The sequence below is a fragment of the Leucopleurus acutus genome (assembly GCF_964270905.1).
Source record: "Leucopleurus acutus genome assembly, chromosome: 12".
Taxonomy (NCBI): domain Eukaryota; kingdom Metazoa; phylum Chordata; class Mammalia; order Artiodactyla; family Delphinidae; genus Leucopleurus; species Leucopleurus acutus.
The window spans coordinates 19,337,986-19,362,157 of NC_139154.1; the positions used below are offsets into that span (position 1 = coordinate 19,337,986).

Genomic DNA, 24,172 nt, shown 5'->3' on the forward strand with positions numbered 1-24,172 from the left:
GGAAAGACCGATTCCTTCAAGAATCTGTTTAACATATATACTGATATTTAGGGTTCTAACCTCTGTATATAAATACACTCAAAAACGTACTTCTATGGTTTAAACTCTATAAACCTTGAGAGGAGGAGCAATCTCGTCGTTTTGACCGTTTTATGCTCCCCAGTCAATGTTACGGCACCTCTTTCTCTGGCATTCAAAATACAGGGCTTCCCTTTTCAGTAATGCTGAAGAGCAGTTACCATACCGCAACTGATGGCCAGAAAGGGCACGGCTCGCTCATCACCTCCCTCCAGTAGCTGTGGTGACAGACGTGCTGTCTTTTTTTTCCCTTTGGGTAAAAGCACCGAATAGTTACCTTTTCATGTATTTTATAACTAGGTCCAGTTTTTCCAAATCTTTTTCCTCTATTAGATCAGTGCAGTATTTCACAACTTGCAGAATGTCTTCTTCCATTGGATCTAGAGAGGGGAGAAATCTCAAATGAGGACCAACTTATGCCTTTGAAGGAGAAAGGGCAGCGATCTGCAGGGACCAAGGAAACTATGTGCTACGATAGTGACTCAGAGCTGCCACACGAGTGGGCTGTGGTAAGGAACCTTTCTGAGCCGCCCACAGAGGTCAGAAGGTTGGGGGGGGGGGCTGGTTTACGCTCATTCGATTTAGGAAAATAGTTCCTCTACAGAGCTGAGTTCATGTTCTGTAGTCATAGGACATCACATCTCAGTACCAGCCAGGCCAACCTGAAATGGTAGTTATCCATTCTCTGAGCAAGGTCTTCACATCACTGAATTCCACAGCTCCAGCTAGGTTGGGTGCTGGGGGTCTAACACACGCAGACGGCTCAGGCTGCAAACCAGAAAGGCCAGCAACACCTGAAGTGGAAGCAGAGAGTTCTCCCTGTTAAGAAAACAAATAATAGAAAGTGCTATATTTACAGAACATCGAGTACATAAACATCCGATGGAAGGAGAAGGTCAAAGTTTAAAAAGCATGAAAGAAATTACCAGAGGTTTCTCAGAGGCAGGACCTTCATGTTTCAGAAATCCATCAACTAACTTCTGGGGACTGCCACAGGCCCCTGGCAGAGTTTTTGCAGGACTGTTAAGCAGCATATTTTTCAAAGGGCTCTGAATCTTTCTGGGGGGACTGATGGAGCTTTTTTTCTTGTTTCTTTTCTTTTCTTTCACCGCTGCTGGTTTTAACTGCAGTAGCGGGTTCTTTGGCACTGAAAGAAGATGGACATAAGATCCTCAACACAACATGCCTGGAGAGCAGCACGGGCCCCTTCCTCCTCCCAAGAGCAGCCCTGAACACACGCATGCACACAGCACAGGCCTCCCTGAGGTGGCCCCGCATTTCCTAGGGTTGCTCAGCCACTTACTGGTGACATTTGGGACCTGCTAGTCTATACGGGGCTCGCAGCAGTCAATGAAAACTCACAGGCGAATTCCTTCCAGCAGTTCAGCAGGGCAGTATTCTGTTTTCATTTTAAATGTGGTATTTGTGACGGATGTTCAGAAACCATCTTCACATTCTGGGCTTTAAACCTACATCCTCTGAAGGATTGATCTCAAAGGACAACTGGCTTGACAGATAATCAATTCAAAAGATTCCTGGGTAATGGCTTGTTCAGACTTTTAAGTCAAGAAGCTACAGATACAAATCCACCTAGGACTCTTGACAGCACTTAACCTGTACTGCGTACTAGTTCCGTTCCCCTGATGTGAAGAGCACTGAACATGACTAACAGCTTAAAGACTTGGGCCATCATATATATATACTACAACAATCAAACAACAGTTTCATGTCTCACATCTTCACTTCTGTTACGTGTCACTTGCAAAGCTTACCGGATGTGCTGGCCTGCTGCGGGTGAAGGGTGTTTTCTCCCTGCCTTTGTCTTTGATCGTAGGCTGCTTTCAGCTCCTTCTGAAGCTCTGCTGGAAGGGCCGCAAACACCTCAGGGTCCACCTGGTGGAAAAGAGAAAGTTCAAAGTCAAACCTGAGCTGACTCTATATAGGCGGCTGGTTTATATTTTTCACAAAATAGACTTTATTTCAAATCATACTTTTCTGATCTGTATGAAATAGGTCCTCAGTGTCAAAGCTCATAAATAATCCTCACAAGGTTATAGGGTGAGAATAAGGAATACAGCTTTGAATGTGAATTAATTAAAAAAACAAAACAAAAACACTGTGCAGAACAACCAGGGCAAGAAGCACTAGTAGGAAATGAGAAGCAAAACGCAAGAAAACAGGTGCACATGTCATGTTTTTCTTAAACATCAAACTCTGATTGTGTTACTGTCCCTAGTGTACGGTTACACATCTTCACCCTGGCACTTGAGTGTGGCCCAGGGTCTTCTCAGGCCAATGAAACAGAGTGTTTCTGTCTTTGGGGTGGAAGCTGTGAGCGCCCACACCCCATAGCCTCCCTCTTCTCTGCCCTCTGTTGTCCATACTTGGCTGCTCTGTCAGTTTGTGTCCCGCAGGTGATGCGGAGACAGGCCATCCCTCCTCCCCCAAGGGACGGAGTCAGCCACTGGGAGGTTAAGGGGCAAAGGAGAAAAGGAAAAAGAAGTGCCCTGAGCTGGGAGCCAGATGGCCAAGGATATTCACACTATGGTAGAAGGGCCTCAATTCAATTCACCTGTGAAAATGCTGGAAGGGCTATTACATTAATTCCCCCATCGCTGTTAGATTCTTGAGGTTCCGGTATTTGTAACAACACTGTCCCAGCTGGCTGTGGCAACACCCCCGTGCTGTAGCCGTTTACGGGCTCTCTCCTCCTGTCGCCAGGCGGCTGCCCCTGCTGCGCAGCACACACTTGCTCCACCTGCTCCCGGAGATCAGGTGGAAGCGCTTCCAAGACAGACTGATCTAGCTGTAAGACACCAGACAGATGCTGAGATGATGCATTTCCAGAGTTCATGCCCCACCTTCCTTTCCATTGCAACATCATGGATAGTGAACACAAGGTGCAGATCATCAAGCTAGGAGAGCCACCCCCAAACCAGCACGTTTTTGAAACATCTTGGTCTTTTGCCACTGATGCCTGGCTGGTCATGTGTGGACTCGAGATGACAAGGGCAGGCCCCTGGCCGGTACCCCAGGGTCAGCTCAGCCATGTCTCCTCACTGAACCTCCTGCACAGGAACAGACAGACAGACAGGCGAGCCCTTGTCAAGCTCAAATCTTAAACTTTGCCCAGGGGAAGCGGCCAGTGCCTAAGGTGCATGTCCATTTCTGGGATGAGGTCAAGAGTCCTGGGTCAGAGGCTTGTTTACCGTTCAGACAGGAGGCTGTCTGCCCCCAGATATAAATTATATTCGTCTGAGCAGCAAGCTAGGAAAGAGGGACTCTAGAAGCCCAACTCTCCCGCCTACACACTAGAGTCCCTGCCCACGCATCCCTTTGGAAGCAAGCAATTGCCATACGCCGGTAGGCCAGGCTTACCTCGCTAGGAGCCACCATTTTGGGGTAGCTTGCCAGCACCAGGGACCTAGTGCAAGCATTTCTCAATCGCCCCTTTCCCTGGCCTCACAGCCAGCACATCCCACCACTTAGGGGAACAGAGAAAACTGATTTTCCCAACAGAGCTTAAAGTGCTATGTAAAGTTTCCAAGAAGCAAAAATGCCAACAGCATACCACGTTTACAGACCACACCAATGGGATTAATAGCTGGTGTTAGGAAAATCATTTACCCTATAGAGAGAACTGTTTGCAAATCATGCAAGAGAAACCTTTGACAAAAGGCCTCTACTAATGAGCAGCAAAGCCGTGCTGTTGACCAGAGCTGTGTCCATGTGATCACAACTGTGAGAGGGAGGTCCAGAGGCTGCCGACAGTGGCAGTTCACAGAACGGGCTTTCTCATCCATGTTTTACAACCCGCGAGAGTCGCAAATCTTTGCAAAAGCACAATCTTGCCCTGAACTTGTTTCCCATTTGGAACTAACACCATGATCCACCCTGTCAAGCTGCCCTTTCTCCCTTTCTTGGCTGTACTGATAACTTAAAAACATCATTCCTACTGTAAAACTACTTTTGCACTGACATCATATTTACAACTATAAATACATACCTGGGAAGGTGATGGGACCTCTATACTCAGGTTAAGTCTTGATTTTAAACTGATGGGAGAATGTAGACCATTCCATTTCCCTGAGGACTCGGCTTTGCTAGTAGTAACAGGACTGACACTTGATGTCAGATGTGAAGACAGAGATGGCAAGAAAGTGCAAGTTCTAGAGGCAGATGAAACTTCCAGATCCATAGCAGCCAGAAATACTGAAAACACAGGAAATGATGTAAAATAGCCTCTTCGCTGAGGGGGAGGGAGGGGAGGAAGGGTGCACTTTAATCCATTACAGATAAGGCTTTATTACTGATTCATCATAATTCAGAATGTCAGGGTGTTTCTGAGAGTCACAGGCAGCAAGGCTGGACAACCTGTATACTAACTTCCCACTCCGGACGGTATAAGCTCCAAACGAGAACCACGCTGACGAGCACTGACCTTCCTTGTGCTCCTCTTCCGTAGGCTTCTTAGCTTTCTGAACTTGGAGGAGGTCAAGGACAGAGTGTGACCCACCAGGACAGTGGCTTGACTGAACTGCCGGGCGACTGGGACATGCAGAGGGGTTTGGATTAGTCGGAACCAACTGATTCACATGAATCCCAACCTAGAACCAGAATAAAATAGGTTTCTAGGAAAAAAAGTTAAATTCAAACAGCCTTTTATACAATTTATTACAAAAACAACTTCTATACTACCTATACTAGCTACTCTCAATTTTAGAGTATCTAATCTACCCAAACATTATCTCTTCAAAATCAGGAACTCCAAAAAAGTGGAGTACTGTACCCACTGAAGTTCTCATCAATTGAGTTTTTGTGTTTGTTTATTTTTGGCCACGCCGCGCGGCCTGTGGGCTCTTAGTTCCCTGACCAGGGATTGGACCCGGGCCCACGGCAGTGAGAGCGCCAAGTCCTAACCACTGGACCGCCAGGGAAGTCCCAATTAAGTTTTTAAAATAAAACTTGAACAAAATTTAACCAGGGGACAGTCTACTTGCAACCTTACTTTACCTATCATTTTTGTCAATAAAAACCGGGAGTGGGGGTAGGGTGGGCAGTGGGTACGCGGCAGGTATCCGCACAGATAAGCACCGCCCCCTGCCCATGACAGTACTCCAGGGAGGAGGATCATCACTGTTGGCTTAGTGACTTTTTTTTTTTTTTTTGCGGTACACGGGCCTCTCCCGTTGCGGAGCACAGGCTCCGGACGCACAGGCTCAGCGGCCATGGCCCACGGGCCCAGCCGCCCCGCGGCATGTGGGATCTTCCCAGACCGTGTCCCCTGCAACAGCAGGCGGACTCTCAACCACTGCGCCACCAGGGAAGCCCGGCTTAGTGACTTTTTAATCCTTCCACGACACCCATACCAAGCGAGTAACCATCCTTTACTAACACACAACCTACAAAGGTTAATCTTTAAGAAAATGAAGGCTTTCACATTTTTGATGCCCTCTCACTGATCATGCATCCTCACGTGCCCATGGTAAACTCTCCCTTCTAGATCATCCTTTATCAGACATCAGAAGTTTGTTCTCTGATGAAAAAGAACCTTAAAGGTCAAGAAACATTTGCAGCTTCACACTCCCTCCAGCCCCGTCTCCTTCTGCGGGAACCAGAGCAGGAAGCAAATAACACATGTTAAGATAGGTCTTTGGTTGTTTAAAAGAAAGGCACTATAAAAATTCAAGATATGATACTTACTATTCTAAGCAGAAAACAGATTTCAGAACAAATGTGAATTCTTAAATAAGGAGACCAGCTCAGATGAGAAAGTCGTTTTTCAGTTTCTCTTATATTTCATCAGTGGAGCTGCAAAAGCTGCATATAACCTCCCTAAACGGCACCATGACCACCTCCGATCAACCCTCAAATAAGAAAAACATCACAGAAAATCCTGTTTTAATATGTTACTACTCACCCCTCTCATGTCCGATATGTTGAGTTTCATTGTATGAAACATGTTTAGTGCAGCCCTTCCAATTATTTTTGCACTATCCGTTGCCTGGTCAAGAGTCACAGTCCTGTAAGTGATAGAACTAACTTTTTTAAAGGAACAAAAGCTACATTCCATATGTATTCCCTGGTACCTCAGTAGTATGGAACGGTTTAAAGAGTTAAAGTTGTAAAGCAAGTTATCAAAAAGTTTAAATTTTAAAGTATTAAATATGATCCTTAAAAAAGCAGGAGATAGTCTTCCTTCAAGGAAGCCAATAATGCTAAATTAATTACATTGGCAGCAAGTGGGAAAAGAAAAATCATCAAGAACGTTGGGACTTTCAGAGAGCTGGTCAACCAAAAATAAGTTGAGAAAAATGTTTTAAAGAAATGTATTTCAGTTAATGTATATTCAAATATAAGCATATTATGTTGCAACTAAAGCCTGAGCAGTAAATACGACGTTTTAGATTCCCAGAGATGTTTTAGGTTGCAAGATTATCTTTGTTGAGGTACGGTTAATATTCAGAAGAGAAAGATGAATCTCCCGGATTCTCCTGACTCTGTTTTCAACATGTGAATATGCCCAGTACATGGGCATGCAGATACAGAAATGTGTGGACACCTCTGAGGAAGGAAGTATGGTGGCGCCCTGTCTAATACCCAGAGAGACTACAATATGCAATTTTTACATCTGTAAGAACTCCTCAAGGGGGACCAGAGAACGTGCCAGCAATATCAGGTGCCCAAGACTACATTTACTCTCTTTTCTCAGTACTATGAATACATTATCTATTTATCTATGAAAAGTACCTACTTCTTTAAGGAAATCATTTGCAAAAAATTTCCATTGGTTTGTTACCTAATGATTACCTTAAATTTATTTCACACAGATAAATAGAGAGTAACTTAAAAGCAAGATTTGTAGTGGGCCATAGTGGTTTAAACACGTGTTTATCTTCATTTCTTTCCAAAACAACACTAAATGGACTTGAAATTATTTTTGAAAGGTGTAAACTCTTAAAAGATAGAAAAAGGACAGAAGACAAGAGTAGAGGAAAAATGTCAGCCATAATTTAGAATACTCAAATGCCTGCTAAATGCCTGAAGCAAGGCACCAACTTTGAGATAAGCCAATTTATGCTACAGAACCTCAGAAGAGCTCAGCAATTAGAGGTGTCAGATACGTCTGAAAGGAGGGGGAGAGAATACATGGGAAGCAGGCTCTCACAGCTGGCCATCCTCCTTCCTGGACAGCTTCCCAGAGATGGGAATGTTGACACAGAGAAGCTACAGGGGGGTCAGGCACAGCAGAGGACGAGCAAGGCCCCTCGCTCGGAAGCAGCACAGTACACCTGTATCTCCACCCAGACCCCTCTCCTCCTGAGTAACCAGAACACTAGCTGTCACCGGTCCATCTTCTCACCCACCCCCTGGGTGGAACACGTCACAGGAAGAACCACAGACACTGCCAGCTGGTTGTGGTAACCAAAGACCAAGCCCCTCCAGCTGCCCTCCCAGAGTGAAGCCCCCTGGTCTGCGTGTCCCGCTATGAGTCCAGAGGCTCCCACAACATTTCAGCAGTTCACATACAACAGCCAAGAACTGTGAGACAGATAAATGCTTGAAGAAAATCTCTGATATAAAAGGCAGCAACCAAAACAGGAAAAAAGGAACTCAGAGAAACAGACTGACACTGGGAGTAGAAGAACATTTTAAGAGGTAAGAGATAATTCTGCATCTTCCAAAGAATAAATTCAAAAACTCCAATGTAAAATGTTAGTATTGATAGAAATGGTAAATTTAATACCGGCAAAGTACCTGGCACGAAGACAAACTGATACCATCCCAGAACACCTGTGATAAAGAGAAGATCCTGAAAGTTCCAGAAAGAGCAGATCTCCTATAAAGACCAGGCAATCAGAAGAGCAGTGAACTTCTCAACAGTAACCCTGAAAAGATGATGACAATGGAGCCTTTAAATGAGGAAAAATGATTTCTAAGATATGTTTATAACCTTTAAGTCAGCAAACCACTGGGCATGAGGATAGACAGGTTTACACCCATGAATTCCTTCTCAAGATATGAGACCAGGGATCTAGGAAAACAGGGATCCAACACAGAGAAGGGACACCCCACGACTCCAACTTTTCAGCAAGTCTTAAACAAATTCAGACCGGAGTAGCAGGCTGGGGGCCCCAAGACAAAGGCCTCCAAGAAAAGAGATCAGAGTAACAGACTTGCTGATGTGTTAAAACACAGTCACAGTGGAAGGCAGTCTGGGGATAAACTCAGTGGCAAATTCACAAAAAAGCAAGCAAAACGAGATACTCAGTAACTCCAGGAGAAACATATTCAAGAGGAAAGAAAATGTGATCCTAGTGGACAATATGGACCAGCTATGTACACTATGTACATGTCATAATAATGGGACAGTGGAGGGTGACTGAACCAAAACCCACCGACCTGACTGGGGGCAAAGGAAAGAAACACGTCTGGGGAGAAGAGCAACAGGCAGTGAAGGAGAGAAGGGAGAAGATCCTCTTCTACAGTAGAAAGTCAGGCAAACGTTCTGCAAGACTCAAGACAGAAACAGCAGTTTAAGTATATATCTAGAAATATGGATGTAAATATCAGAAGAAACCACAAAAAGGTTGAAAAGTATGGTGCTCGGAGCTGGGGAGAGGTGCAAAGGACTGGAAGCTGTATTTGACCTTTTCAATTTCGTTTATCACTTTTAAATATATATAATATACATATATATACACACACACAATTCAGATTAAAAGCACATATACAGAAAAGAACTCCAAGAAGGAAGAAGTCTTTTCCCAAAAGGAAAACTTGTAAGAAAAATTTTCCTAAGTGATAATCAAGCCACAGATCTCAATCTACACGTGGCTCTTTGACTTAATGCAACTTAAACTTTGTCGTTTCGATGACAGTATCAAAATGTGCCTGTGAGTCACGTGATTGCCATGCAGCTTTTGATTAAGGCCAATTACAAGAGATTACAGAATAATTATACACTTCTGAGTTTCCTAAACCACACAGGACTTCAGTTTGACTAGAGCACGGGTCCAGACTACTTCTGGGAAGGGCCAGATGGAAAGCAGCTTGTACTCTGTTGTCTCTTTCACCTACTCTTCATTTTTTACAATCTCTTATATAAAAATCATTCTTAGCTCCCATGAATCATGTAAAAACAGGCCACAGGCTGGATGTGGCCCACAGGAAGTAGTTTGCCAACCCCTGAATTAGAGGAAGTACAGGATCAGTATTATAATATTTCATAAGCTCTCACCTAAAGCATTTCTTATGCAGTTACAATACCACCAAAACGTTAGGCTTAAATTAATGGCTTACAATTGATCTACATCTTATTACATTTACAAAATTACACTTGTTTCAATTAATCACGTGCTATTTATGCCTTATGATGTCTCATCCAAAGATATTTATTTTAAGTGCATGGCAAAATGTATACTTTACTGCCAGCAATGCAGGCAGATTTCTGAACTGTCCCGTGTTAGTATCTGTGGAAGAAATGATACTGTATCTGAGATTTGCTTCAAAATAACTAGGGGGAAGGAGAGGAAGGATGGTGCAGGTGCCCACCAGCAATTGTGGAGATCAGGTGAAGGGTACATGGGGTTCATTACACTGTTTTCTCTACTTACATGTTTAAATTTTTCAAAATAAAACTTTTTTAAAAGTTTAGGACAAAAATGAACAAATACCAATAACAGCAAGCAGATATGTGCTTACCGAAAAAGCTGAATATTATCCTTGAATTGGGGGAAATAAAGTACAGTTAAAATCCCAGTTTTTCTTAATGCTATATTTAGATTTTTGGAATACCTAGATTTTCCAAAAAGGATTAAACGAAGGCTGATTTTCTTACTGTGCTTAGACAGAGGGAGCCCCTAGGTACTGCTGAATGCATCACAACATACAGTTCTAAGAAACTGTGAGATATTTTAAAATGCACAGACAGCAAGAAGAAACTACTACACTGTATTTTATCTGTCAATCAACCATAACTTTGAAATCCAGTGTACTGTGTAGTATAAAATGGCATACAAAATTAGGTATTTTCATATTGGCCACAAATCTTACATGCAGTTTTATATTAGTAGCCCTCACATAAAAAAAACAGGGTTTTAAAATGCCTTCTACCAGTTTCCAGAGACTACCATAATCTGATTAATCTTTTCACAAAAAGAAATTATACCTCCCTAAATGAAGTACATGTTTCATTGAAATCATTTTCTGAATTATTACACTGACGTTTCCCTGCAAGACCCTTCCACCAAGTCCACAACCGCCTCCCTTTCTGTCCCTGCACTGAACTCAAGACCCCAAGAACAGTCTGCCCCGGTCAGGGACACACAGACAGGCTGGCCTGGAACCTGGCAAGTCAACGTAGTTCTGACAGCCTTGAGCTGAGACCTGGCTCCGCAGAACGTCCAGGAACATCAGCGTTTTGCAGATTTTTATTCATACTCTTCCTTGTTTTTTTTCATTAATTGTAATAACCTGCACTGAAACATCAGTATCCAATATCCTTTTTAAGATAAGCTTACCTGGTGATGTTATCACAAATTCCATGGCCTCCAAATTTTGCAGTTTCTACAGGGGCCCCCGGCTTTCGTACCATGATTTTGAGAGTCAGGCGTTTACCCTTCATGCCAGCAGCTTCAAGTCGCCGTTGGATTTCTTCTGAAAGACTCAGAAGAAAAGCTTCTGCTTCTTTTGGCTACAGAAAGACAAACATAAAAAAATACCCTCCATGTTATTTTCCTACATGCCTAACAATTCTTCTCAAGTAGATTAACCTTCAACATTAAACATGTATATGATTTAGTGCCCTGCTCTTGTCTACTTAAAAACAAACATTCTGCCAGTTCTGGGAACGGCAAGAGTTTTAAGACTTAATTTCAAGCATCAGGAGTCTACGGTCTAGTTGGAGAGACAGGACTATGTGAAAATATAAAGAATACAAGGTAAAACCCGTGAAGAGAGCAGTACCTGGGTAAACCTTACTCCATAGTTGATCTCAGCTGAAACAGATTTTCTTTCCTTTTCAGTTCGAACTGGTCTATCGTCCAAACCACGGCAGAACCTATAAAGCATCTGACCTGTTTTGGGACCAAATTCTTTCTGGAGTCTTGCCATGGTCATATATTGCAAGTCTCCACAAGTTCTAATTCCCAAAGATGTCAACTTGGATTCCATTGAGCGTCCAACTCCTAGGAAAGGGACAGTTCTTTAATTCTGCATATAAGCTATTAAAAACAATTGAGCATTATGAAATAACTATTCATGCACAAACAACTAATTTAAAATAATCTCCCTTAAAATTCTGAAGTGACATAACTGAAGCATCTCATAGATTAAGAATTTTTTTTTTGGTTGGTGCAAATCATACTAGTAAACTTATTTTTAGAAGCTACTTCTCAATTTGGACTCTACCTATAGGTGAACCAGAACTTTTCAAGTGTGTATGACTAAGTAAGTTCTCCAAAAAAATGTTATTTTTATTTATTACTGAGTAAAAAAGTTTTCTATCTTATTTACAAAATCAAGTAAGTTACAGACTCGTTTAAGCTAGTCTACAGTATGACTTACAGACATACTAGGAGACTCAGGAATGTTAGGGATTCTACTATGACTTTGGTGAGGACCAAACTTCTCAATGGTTCGGCCACATTTTCTCTGAATGGGAACTAGGACAAGAAGTCATGACAGAGGTCCAAGCCCACATGTCGCTTGCTCTCATACTGGACAAAGTGGCACAAGTGACGTGGAGATGAAGCTTCCTGAGCAAAGTAGCAGCGAGGGGAGGACAGACAGATGTCTTTTACCAACAAAGATCATCTCCCTGGAAAGGCAGTCAGTGTCCTGCAGCTGGGCCAGCGTGCAGCAGCCCCTCATCACCGTCTGCAAGATGCAAGGTTAGAGCCTCGCCCAAACGATGCTCATGAGCTCTGTTGCTCTCCATGTGCCCAAAAGCTTAACGAAGGTACACATGTCTGGGAAAGTGATTTAAGAGTAACCTGGGGGAACTAAAACTCTTATTAAAATGGTCTCCACACCATGAGATCAGTATTGTCCATCAGTGAGGAAGACTGCGGTCTGGCCCTCTGTAGGATGTTACCAGGGGGCTCAGAGTGGAGTCTGGGGTCGCCTATCTGTCACCTTTATTGTTACTTCTGGCTCCAGTTCTCTGAGTGGCCCTAGTGGGGGAAGGAGCATTCTCGTCCAGGTTCTGCCAGAAGAACCTCTTGGAGTAGTTATGCAGACACACGGTTAGGAGGGAGGTGGTCAACTTTACAAAAGGTCTATGACCACAGAGGTGGGCGAGACAGGTTTAACCCAAGAAAATCTGTCCCCTAATGGAAGTCAGATGAAAGGTGTTAAGGGTGCTGTATCCCATTTGTGCCATTTTCAAGTTCAATTCAGAACAGAGAACAAGCAAGAATAGCAGAGTCTGAGTTAACAACAAGAGAACCCTCCAGACGAAGACCATTCACAAAAAGACGAAATTCTAAGTGAAACCTATTGGAGTATTTTTCAAGATGGGGAGGAGGAACACAACGAAAGGGACAAATCAGATACGAGGGTGGCCAAAGCCAGAGACACTCTACGCAGCTGTTCGTGTTCAGGGAATGCTTTCTGTCTCTGTTTTTTTCCGTTCCATCATTGCCGCAACTCCCCACCCTCAAGATGTGATCATGTTCTTTCCCCGACAAATCTGGGCAGCCGATCTGTTCTCCCTGATTTGCAAAATCAGCAAGAGGCAATAATCCTGCATTAATTGTGTGTACTGGGATGGGCAGGGGGAAAACCTATGGTTTTTGAGAGTCTCTTGAGTATACCAGAACACAATTATTATTCACTAAGAGGTACAAAAGAAAGACTATTACATTAAATCTCACCAACTTAACCACGATCAACCTAATCTAACTGAACTGCCCTCTAGGGAAGAAGAGAGGTTCCTCTCCATCACAAGCTCACCTAATGGAATGGAATGGCCTGAAGGTGAGTGGGGGACGGAGGCATATGGATGGTCTACCTCTAACCCCTATGACGTCTGCACGGGGGGAAAAGTTAGCTTGGAATCAGCACCAAGACCCCGAATGGGTGCTAGTTTGATTGCTTCATGTGAGCGTTTTTAAGGAAAGGAGGCCCCTCTAAGGAGGAAGTAACAGGGTCTTGAGAGTCACATTGAGTGCAGCCACCTAGAAAGGGAAACATGAAGGAAAATGTACAGCGTAGAACCAAGGTTCTGAGAAGGAGAGAAGAAAACTCTCTTCTCCTTGAAGAAGCTGTGGAAGCTGCCAGTAGAAGCCACTGGACGAAGATGTGGCATCTGTCCTTGAAGGGGAACCATGACCCCAGGCTAAGAACAGCCAGGAATGCCTCCTCCCGGCACCCGGACCTTGACAGTCCAGAGACGCAGAAAAGTCAAGTTCCAAAGAATCAACCTTTGCCATCTAAGTTAGCACCGCTCAACAGAACCTTCTGTGGTGATGGAACCGTTCTCTTCTGTGCTGCCCAATTCAGGAGGCACCCGCCACATGTGGTTAACTGAGCACTGACTGCAGTGTGGGCAGTACAACTGGGAAGATGAATTTTAATTTTATTTAACTTCAATTAATTTAACCTAAAGTGTTCTAGCTTCACTTGGCTAGTGGCTCCCATATCAGGACAGTGTAGATGGTCATGTACACCTACACGGCCGCGGTGCTTATCTGACACGAGAAGGAAGAGCTGGAAACCTCAGAGTGGGTGCACACACCCAGCAAAGGATGGACAAGGGGCCGAAGGTCCTACAAGCCAGGGTGGAAAGCCTTGCGAAGAGCCACAGAACAGTGGAAAGAGCGACCGCATTTAAACGGTTGCTGGGGACAGTCCTTTCTTTCATTAGCTAAACAGATCTCGCTGGTAATTTGTATGCTAGCACAACATGCAGTCACTACTCTGGGGTGCCTTCATAAACTTACTAGCATGTGCTCCCCTTTTACGTGGCTGTAATGATTGTGTGCCAGGCACGCCGTGTGCTCAGTCACCGGGCAGGGCACACAGGGACAGAGGCAGCTGGCGGGGGACAAGCAGGGAGGCGCATTTAACATGGACCCGCTTCTGGTTATTGGTTACAGAGCAGAACTTACTCAAAGCACGTGCCACAAAATGTTAATAGTCACCATGTATTCACTTTCAACTATCTTTGGGAAATGACCAATTTTTAACAAAGATGAACAAGTTTCCTTCTTGTAAGAATTCCCGCATGCGTGTGGAGCCTGCTTTCAGAGGGCAGCTCGTACTTGAGATGCGTTACCATCTCAGGGCAGGAGTAACAACAGAAAAGGCTGACGTTTTACATACTGAAATGTTCTAAATCTTCCTGACAATAAATTTGGGGATTTTTATAAAAGTCAATAGTCTTACACATGAAAATCTCTCCAACAATTCTGGGCGGCCACAGGCTACAAGCTGGTTCTCACGGAGAGAGGAGCAGGGGGATCGCCAGAGGAAGCCCATCCTGGCCGCCCCCATCTCCCCCAGATTTCAAGGTTCTCTTAGGAACTTCAAGGCTGTGCCTAAGAACTCAACCGGGACACATAAACCCACATGTGCCCTTCAAAAAGTAAAGTCCTTCCAGCCAGGAAGCAAATGAAGGTGAAAGGTAAGATGACTAGGTCAAGGAACTAAAACTAAAACCTCTCTGTTTCTGTGTAAAACAAAACAAAACCAAAAAAACTTACAAGAATGATGCAGTATAAAGATGGCGCTGTGGACGGAACTGTGTCTCTTCAAGATACCTATGCTGAAATCTTAACTCCCAGTACCTCAGAATGTGACTGTAACTGGAGAAAGGTCCTTCGTAAAGGTAATTAAGGTAACAAGAGGTCATATAGGTGGGCCCTAATCCAATATCACTGGTGTCCCTATAAGAAGAGATCAGGACACAGACGCACAAAGAGAAAACACCATGTGAAGACACAGGGAGAAGACGGTCACCTACACGCCACGGAGCGAGACCTCAGAGGAAACCCAACACGCTGGCAGCGCATTCATGGACCTCTAGTCCCCAGGATTCTTGAGGGAATAAACTGCTGTTGTTTACGCCACGCAGTCTGTGGTGTTTTGTTATGGCAGAGCCTCAGCAAACTAATAAAGATGCCAAGTAATGGTAACTGTGAACTCAAATTTCACATGCACTTTAAATACCCTGGTTCCTTCTTATATAAAACTGCAATAAGACATGTTATTAAAACTCCTAAATTGTGTTGTCTAATAAGGTAATTTGCTAGCATGATTTTATAAGGTTACTCTTCAAATTTAACCTCAAACTGACCATCAAAATGTCATATTTCACATTTCTGATACTACCACATTCTTGGATGTTATTTACTAGGGAGTCAGGAGGCTTCAGAACTAACCCATCATAAAATGGCATTTGGGTCATTTAATAATTTTGGCCTATAACAGAAATTTCAAAGTTTGTTCCGATATACTTTTCTTAGGCTTAAGAACATGCATCTAAAAATACCACTAAATCCACTGTTAAAACTTTTAACAACAAATGAATAAAAAGAAAACCTTTCACCAAAAGTATACTCTCTTGAACTTTCCCACCACAAACACCTGGGAGCTTTGTGAAGCTAACGCAGGCTGCTTTACAAAAACAGGAGAGGATGATCTGAAATGGTATCCTGGATTACTACATGGCTTAGAGAAATTTCTTAGAAAGAGGTACCTACCATAGAAAGCAAGTCTCGATATTTACTAATTGTGAAATGAACTGCCCTACACACAAAAATTACATCTGTTCAAGGCCCCAAAAGGGCAACCATTTTCCAGTTACAATGAATTATACTTCATTTCTCCAAAGAGAAAGGTTTTTACACGCTAGGTTAGCTAGCCACACTACACAAGAAAGTAAGATAGCTAAGCATCCTGCCCATTAGGTGAGAAAGGTATGCCTTTTTGGGCATTTTACTTCAGCCTGAGTTAACAAAATACAATACTTCATTTTAGGTTTTCTTCTTCCTAATATGGTTTATATATTTTCTACTTTAAAAACTATTTGTTTAGTAAACTCAGAAAAGTATCACTAGTTTGGAAGGACAATTTTGTAAATAGGGGAATCGATTTTCAAAACTTTACCTTGGGTCTAGAAGTACACTATTTCAATTTTGATTTATTTAAAGGACCAAAAGTCAATTTCATCATATTCTTTTAAGTATGACTTCTTAGAATTCCTTGATCTTGGTACTTGAGAAATACTTAAAGTAAAACACATGAGAGGCAAAACTAAAATGTTATATTAAGGTTCTGATAAATCAACTGAAAGGATATTCACTGCGGAGTTCTAAATTTTGCTTCCCATGGCACTCAATAAAAGATGAAAAATTTTTAATTCATTTTTTAAAAAAGAAAGAAACGTTATACATCTATGAAAAGCACTAATGAATACTTACAATAAATAAAAGTTAAAAAGAAACGATTTGTATTTACCTGGTAGATTAGTAACTAGCTGACCTCTGATAAAATCATCTACTTCTTCTGGTTTTAAGTGGTACTGGCCATCCGGTTTTGCTTTCCTAGTTGCCATTCTAGCCAGGAGAATATTAGAACCTATAAATTTTTTTTTAAAAAAAAGGAAAGAAAGAAGTCATTCAAGAAATATTCACAATTACTTTCAAAATTTCTTAACAAAGACATCTAGAGACAGGTTACCTATCAAATTTCTACAGAGAACGAAAATAATGTGCAACTTTGATCATTTCAAACACAGTACAAAACTGGCAGAATTCTGTTAAGTATTACAGATTATAACCAGCATGGTTCCTGGACAGATGTTACCTTCTGTTCCAAAACACGTGACATGTCAACATCTCCTACCCAGGTAAAGGAATAGAGAAAACAGTCCTAATCTAAGATTGGAGGTTTACAGGAACTGTGGGCAATGACCAGCAATCAGTTCATTTTACCAACCAATGTTTATCTGTTTGTTTGTTCTTGGCTGGCGGGGTCTTAGTCCCCTGACCAGGGATCCAACCCGGGCCCCCTGCAGTGGAAGCGCAAAGTCCTAACCACTGGAAAACCAGGGAAGTCCCTCATTTTACCAACCAATGGATCCACGCTGGGTAGAAATAAGGCCAAAGAAATGCCATTGGACTTGGGGAGGAGAAGCCCAAAGAACCAGATGTCTCACTATATGATCAGAACACGTGGAGTAGAAATTGAGGGTATGAGCGTCTTAAAAAAGGAGACAGACAGTGACAGCGAGGTCCAAGGTGTGTGAACGGACACAGACAACTAACGCAGAGCAGAGAGAAGGCTACTGGAGCCCGAGAAGGTATCAGGCATCTGAGAAATACCTAAATGGGGTCAGATGAACTTCTGTGTAAATAATAAAATCTCCACGAATTACAGAAGACTTCTATAAAGCACATATCTTAGTTTTACAGGAGACTTACATTAAAAACAGTGTGTTTTCCTAGGGTAAATGTATAGATATTCATGAAGCGAAAAAGTACTGGAAAGGCACACTAAAATGATAAAAGTGGTGAGTTCTGAAGAAAAGAGGGCTGAGAAGTGGAAACATCATTTGGGATTTTTGTCTTAATTATGTGCTTGAACTTAAAAGGACATATTCATGTCATCCCACTTGTAAATTTAAAATAAATACAATTTACAAGAAAGAACTAAACCTGTGCCTGACAGTGGACTCCAGAAGGCAAGTCCTAAACGAATGCTGAGAAGGGAGTGCAGGCCACACACCGGGGAGCCGAAGGGCAGCCTGCTCGTAACCGGAGGGACGCTGTTAATGTGTTCCTCACGCTCTGTATGTTCTGCAGCTTACGACGTTCTGACATCTTAAAAATCCCTCCGACGGGGAGGGCCTGCCCTCCCAGGGCTGGTTAATCCCTAAAGACAGCAAGCAAGTTCCTGGGGGTGCGCCTCTGACACCCACGCCAGACACCCCCAGACACCCCAAGAGAGGCTCATCAAACTCACACACAGACCCCAAGAGAGGCTCTGGCCGAGGATCTCCCCTCACTCCTGCTTCTGCCTCCAGACCTGCACGTGGCGCTCCTGCACGAGGCCCTGCGTGGGGCTGCACGCCCTGCCCTCCTCTCGGGACAGGTACCCAGTAAAGATCTCCTATGGGTAGAGGCACTGGGCTCGCTCAGACAGGAGGGACACGGGGAAGCTCAGGGTGACAGCGGGGGCTCCAGAGCACACAGCTGCGAGAGTCGACAAGAGGAGGACCAATGATGTGAAGGGCTGAGGAAGCAAACACGGCTTAGAGACAAAACAGAACAGGTGGGGGGAGGGGATAATGGGGGGTGTGTGTGGACGAGTCAATAACAGCAACTTCTGGCCCCGAGAGAGTGAAGACAGGGCTGGCTGAGCGGTCCAGGAAGCTTCAGAAAGTAACTGAGTTACCACAAGACGCAACAGCATGGAACTCCAAACCCCACTCACACCGCACTGCCTTGAATACCGCCTCTGTTCACTTGAAAAAAATACTGCTGACATACATTGCATCCAATATTCCCCATTTTTGAAGAACAAGAAATATTCCAACTTGTTTATTCCAAAGATGTTATCATTTACTTACGTTTCCAACACTTTCATCTCATGCTTTGCCCAACTGTGAGCCATGCTGAGAACTGTTTCAGAAGTGGGAGACCTATGCGGTACGGTGATAAAAACGAAACCTAAAAATCACTCCTAAAAATCAAGCGGTATTCAACGATCCCAGGGCACTGCTTTGAGGAAAATGAGTAGTACAAGATACGCTGGCTACTAACCGATTCCCACAGAGGCAGCACATTTAGTCTGGTCTTTGATTTCCGTGCGGACAGCATTTGCAAATTCGTCAGGAGTGAGCCTGGTCTCTGCGAGGATTTCAGTGATGTCTACCAGAGCTTCATCACAGCTGACAGCTTCGATGCTATGTGTGTAGCTGCCAACACAGAGCAAAGGCAACGAATCACAGCCCCAGCTTAACATCAAGCAGCCACATGTGGCAAAACAGGCTTTCCTATGGTATCTCTCTTCGACACATCCTTACAAGACTTAAAAGGCTAAAAATATTAGCAGTTTACCTGAACTGGCCCAAGTGCCCCTATTTAGTCACTTAACTTTTAACTGCAAAGTTAATCAATGTTTTCTTTTTTTCCATATTAACTACCAAAAATACAACAGAAATGACCATTTCAGTTTCCCTATACTGAGAATACTGTTGTAAACCTCTCAATAGTTGAAAAGTAGTAAGTGAATTGGAATTGTCACAACACTTAATTTCAAAAATGTTCAAACACGATTTACCAGAATCCTTGAGGAACAGAAATATCACACAAATCAAACAAGCAATTGACAGTCTCCTAAACAAAAACGCCCAGAACACAGCAGGATATGATGGTGGCCAGTCACCCAGATGCCTGTCCAGGATGCCAGCAACACCCCCTGCACGTGTAAATGCTCTGGGTTCTGACTGCTGCTGCTGTTTGGTCACGATCTACTCACACAAAGGACTGTTTCAATTCTCCACAGAAGAGGAAAAGGAAGAGAAGAATCACCACGTGGCTCTGATGCTAATTAAATATGTGAACCACAAGGCCAGCAGAGGCCTCAGGACCAGAAATGGATGGTCAATAATCCACCTGGTAAAGTACCAGGAGGGCCAGGCCTCGCCTCTCACTACACCTTACTGTAGGTTACGAATCAGATTAATTACTATCAATAATCATTTAAGAAATGAGTGTTTTGTTAGGCTTAACTCCAGAGAGAAATCTGCAAGAGCAGGCGGCTATTCCTGATATGAAAGCTGCTCTGAGGCGTGGAGAATATGAAGCAGAGGCAGGATTTCCAAAGGTGGAAGGAGAACAAGGAATTTTTTCCCCCAAAGAACAGCCACGTGCCACTAACAATGTCTCCACCCACTAAAATTATATGATAGCGTCCACCAAACCCCCCAATCCGAGGTGCAGGCTGGCTGCCCGCTCCAGGGCCTCCGTAACCAGAACACGCAGCACCCAGCTCAGCCACCTGCTCCCAGCCCACACGCGGCACTGCTACTGACCGCATCTTTGGGACAGGACTTGAAAAGCACTCTCTCCACCTGGTAACACTGACATTCCCACATTGGGGTCTTAAGGACAGCTGTGATTGTAACTGGCTTGTCATTCAGCCCTAAGTCCACAGACTGATGCCAGGTAACTTCACCTGCCCCTCTATGTTTCTCTCTCCTGCTAAAGTAAGCTCCTCAAAGGCAGAGCCTGGATCTGACTCCACTCTCATAGGATTGGCAGCATCAACAGTGGTTTGCACTTGGTAGATACTCCATAAACAGGTGTTCAAAATAACGCGTTAAGAAAGGAGAGGAAGAAGTGAAGATAGAGGCAAGAACCTCCCTTAGAACATCAACACAGCCCAAGTGTTGGCGGACCCTGGTCTGCTGTCTAGAGACCTGTTTTGGTGAATAAAGACTGAAGGAAGCAGAGCCGAACCCGCACCTCGTCTGTGACTGCTGCCACTGTCCACGGCAGGGCTGAGCAGCTGGGACAACGACCTCATACGGCCTTTTATGGAGAAAATATGCCAACTCCAGCTGTAGAGTATACAGGGCCTGACATATACTTATCTAAAATTTTAAGTTTTGAGTTAACATTCAATATACCTACACTGTAAATATTCTAAAAATTAATCTCTTTTTCTCAAGCCAACTAATCACCCACCTTGAAACTACAGCTGACCCTTGAACAACACTGGTTTGGACTGCACGGGACCACGTACACCTGGATTTTGTCAGCAGTAAACACTGGAGCTCTACGCGATCCCCGACATGGAGGAGCCACGGGCGCAGCGGGCAGCTGCCACGACACGTGGCCCTCCACCGCATGGAGGACGGCACCGCACCACCCCAAGCTGTGCAAGCGCCAGCTGTACTGCTAGAACCTTCTATGAAAGCTAACTTCTGGCGTCCTGAATGATCTTAGAGGACACAGGGTTTGACAAGGTCTCTACTTGTTAACGTATAGTTCTCATTTTAAACAAAATCATAATTCAAATGTAATAAAAGAGAATAACCAGGTTAAAAACTCCAATCCTTCAGCTGTCTGGTTCCACGGAGGGAAACCTGGAACCGCTGACGAGAAGTCATGCAGGCACAGAATCAGACTGACATCACCACCAGGGAGCAGCTGAACAATCCCAGCCGTGCAAACACATCCCTGAGGCCTGAGCCCTGCTCCGGGAGGTGCTCGTGGGGAGGAGAGGGGGCCGTGACACCAGAAGGCAGAGGAGCAGGTTCCCGGAAGAGAGGAGCGTCCAGCAAAAGTGACCCCGACAGGCCTGGGGAAACTGTTCTCTCTTCAACATTAGGTAAAAGCAGTAAAGGAACAGACAGGAGCGTGAGCGCAGCACACAGTGTACCTGGCCAGTGTCTCATACATCGTTCGTGCAACTTCCTTATACGCGTGAAAATCATAGGGGACAGCCTGAAGACTGGGACAAAGTTGTTTTGCTTGCCCGAAAAACATTCCATTCCTAATGCCAACTTGTCTAGAGAAAGAACAAAATACAGTGGAGGTTAGACTAGGAATTTTTAAATGCCAAATCAAGTATCAAATACTGATAGTATCTCCCCAAGCCACTGATACACAATTTTCATTTAACTCCATTTTCATGAGGGGTAAAAAACAGGCATTAAGACAACTTACAGGTTTGTTTTCCCCCAAAAGGAAACTGACAAGATTGTCTGATGCGTGTGAGTGACATGTGCAGATGTGCCCAAGTACATTATTCAAAGGCCAGGTTTGGCTCCTGCCTCTGTGAAGACGTCTCCTGAGACTCAGACCTCTGGCGCCTGTGCAGAGATGCCAGCATACCACACGTCGGTGATACCACAACCACCGCAGAGCAGGAGCGTGCTGTCAAAACGGTCTGCTTCCCCTCACACAGGGCCCGGTTTGGCCAGGGCTCAATCCCCCAAAGACAAAGAATATAAACAGCAGAACCACACAGAACAGCGCTATGCGACAGACAGACACAGTGTACTCATCCTATTACCACCCAATTCCCAATTGACCAATTCCAAGCTCCTGCGGTGGCTCCACAGTGGCTGAGATGCCAACAGCATTGGACATGGTGGGACATCACTCTGGGCAGGGGCCAGGGTTCCAGAACTTTGAGGGACCTAATTGAAAATGGTAAATTTCAAATCTTTTGCGTGTCTCCACGCCCCACTTACCTGTGGTAATTTGGAGCATTCAGCACAAACTGTAATCATGGAATTATACATAATGAGTGCAATTCCATGTTACTACTATGCAATGAATCGAAAAAAAATCTTACAGTTAAAAACACAAGCAGATAATAATAAGCAATGCTTCCCCAGATTACATACCCATAGGTGTAAATACATCAAATGGTCTTTATACATCCACCCAATAAATATTTACTCAGTGCTCACTTAGTACGGAGGTGTGCCCTGTGGCACAGAGGCCTGTGGCACCTGCCCATCCCAGACCACCAGAGAGCCAAGAAGGAAAAGACTCCGCCAAGCCATTCAGATGAAAGAAATGCAAAATGACATGCATTTTTAATGTATATAAAAACAATAATAGATCATCAGACTGCAAAGCTCAGAGTAGATGAGAAATATCTAATAAGAGGGAAAAATGACAGTAAAGGAAGAGATGATTAACAAATCATGGTGAAGAAAACAATGCTTTCATTCATTTAACAAAAATTTATGTCTCGGGCACTATGTGAATAAAGCGTATCCCATGACATCCACGAGGATGACCTGCACTGGCCTAGGAGAGGACGGATTCAAGGTGACGGACCTGGTTCATAAGGCAGGGAAGTGTGTGCAAAGGAGTTCACAAGTCTGCAGAGAAGTGCATAAACAAGCTGAAACGTTCCAGTAATGCTAGATACATAGGTTCAGCATGTAAAAAAGCTAAACTTACAAATTAAAGGTAATTATTCATTTTTACAGGAATGTCTTACATAATTCCTGTAAGCACAATACTCTTATATTTACAATAAATTCATTTTCAAAGTTTTCACTTACACAAAAAATTTCAGGGACATATTACTTAGAAAAATGTAATACATCAACTTATGTACTCATGCATACCTACATCTCACGGAGAAATGTTTAGGGATCACTAGACACTGTAAGGGAGTTATGAACAAAAAAAGGGTAAACCTCAGAGGCTTCCCGTAACTAAGGGAAGCAAAAGACCTTGAGTTGGTGGTTGGAAAATTAGACTTGTTTCCTATAAAATAAATGAGTAGGAATTCCCTGGCGGTCCAGTGGTTAGGACTCATCACTCTCACTGCCAAGGGCCCGGGTTCAATCCCTGGTTGGGGAACTAAGATCCCACAAGCCATGCGGCACAGCCAAAAAAATAAAATAAGATAAATAAATAAAACAAAATAAGATAAATGAGTAAAGACAATTACAAAACAGCTTGAAATAACTTCACTACAGTGACATTTATTCCTCTCAAATGAAGTCCCAGGCAGCAAAGACTACCAGTACTTCATAAGCTGCAGAAACAGTTTACTCCCAGGTTTAAAGTGAAGGCAGCACACTCCTTCTTCCACGTGCTGTATGCTCAGACAACGGTATTTGGTGTTGCATTAGACAATATTAAAAAAAAGTAACCAGTAAATCACTGTCACTGTCAATTCAATATACCGAAGGACATCCATACCACTAATTAAGGACTGTAAAGTGTCCTTACAAAAGCACGTGAAAACAGAGGTTTAGAAATGATTTGCTCTTAAAAATTTATGATTCTAGGGTATTTGTCTATAATTACCTGTCCGTCTACATTATTCACCTTCTAACTTACTATGTATAAAGCTAGTTCTCTATGGTAAGTATGAGTACATATTCTGACCTACATATACACATTCTACCTTCCTATGACTTCTACTGTCTCATGTTCACGTTCCATCCTTTGCTGACCCCGTTATTATAAAGTCTATGTCTACTGAAAACTCACCAGTGCCTAAAGCTGGGATGACCACGCCCACAACACAGTCCCCACGCCAAGCCCAGAAACATTTCTCTGATCCAACTGTGAATACACTTATTTAAAAAAAAAACTTCTCA

General features: G+C 43.6%; 1 protein-coding gene across 4 annotated transcripts in view; it reads right to left on the minus strand.

Moving 5' to 3' along the window:
- Nucleotides 1-24,172, minus strand: part of REV1 (REV1 DNA directed polymerase) — an 84,830-nt gene that overhangs the window by 1,560 nt on the left and 59,098 nt on the right. For all 4 annotated transcript variants that reach the window (XM_082851309.1, XM_082851307.1, XM_082851306.1 and 1 more), the window contains 13 exons: nucleotides 21,475-21,603; nucleotides 18,849-19,003; nucleotides 16,543-16,662; nucleotides 11,047-11,267; nucleotides 10,602-10,774; nucleotides 5,999-6,101; nucleotides 4,520-4,685; nucleotides 4,085-4,290; nucleotides 2,651-2,884; nucleotides 1,851-1,971; nucleotides 1,005-1,225; nucleotides 741-897; nucleotides 356-458 (listed from right to left, as the gene is read on the minus strand). In XM_082851309.1, coding sequence (XP_082707435.1) covers nucleotides 356-458; nucleotides 741-897; nucleotides 1,005-1,225; nucleotides 1,851-1,971; nucleotides 2,651-2,884; nucleotides 4,085-4,290; nucleotides 4,520-4,685; nucleotides 5,999-6,101; nucleotides 10,602-10,774; nucleotides 11,047-11,267; nucleotides 16,543-16,662; nucleotides 18,849-19,003; nucleotides 21,475-21,603 — 2,109 coding nt within the window. The remainder of the gene's footprint in view (nucleotides 1-355; nucleotides 459-740; nucleotides 898-1,004; nucleotides 1,226-1,850; nucleotides 1,972-2,650; nucleotides 2,885-4,084; nucleotides 4,291-4,519; nucleotides 4,686-5,998; nucleotides 6,102-10,601; nucleotides 10,775-11,046; nucleotides 11,268-16,542; nucleotides 16,663-18,848; nucleotides 19,004-21,474; nucleotides 21,604-24,172) is intronic.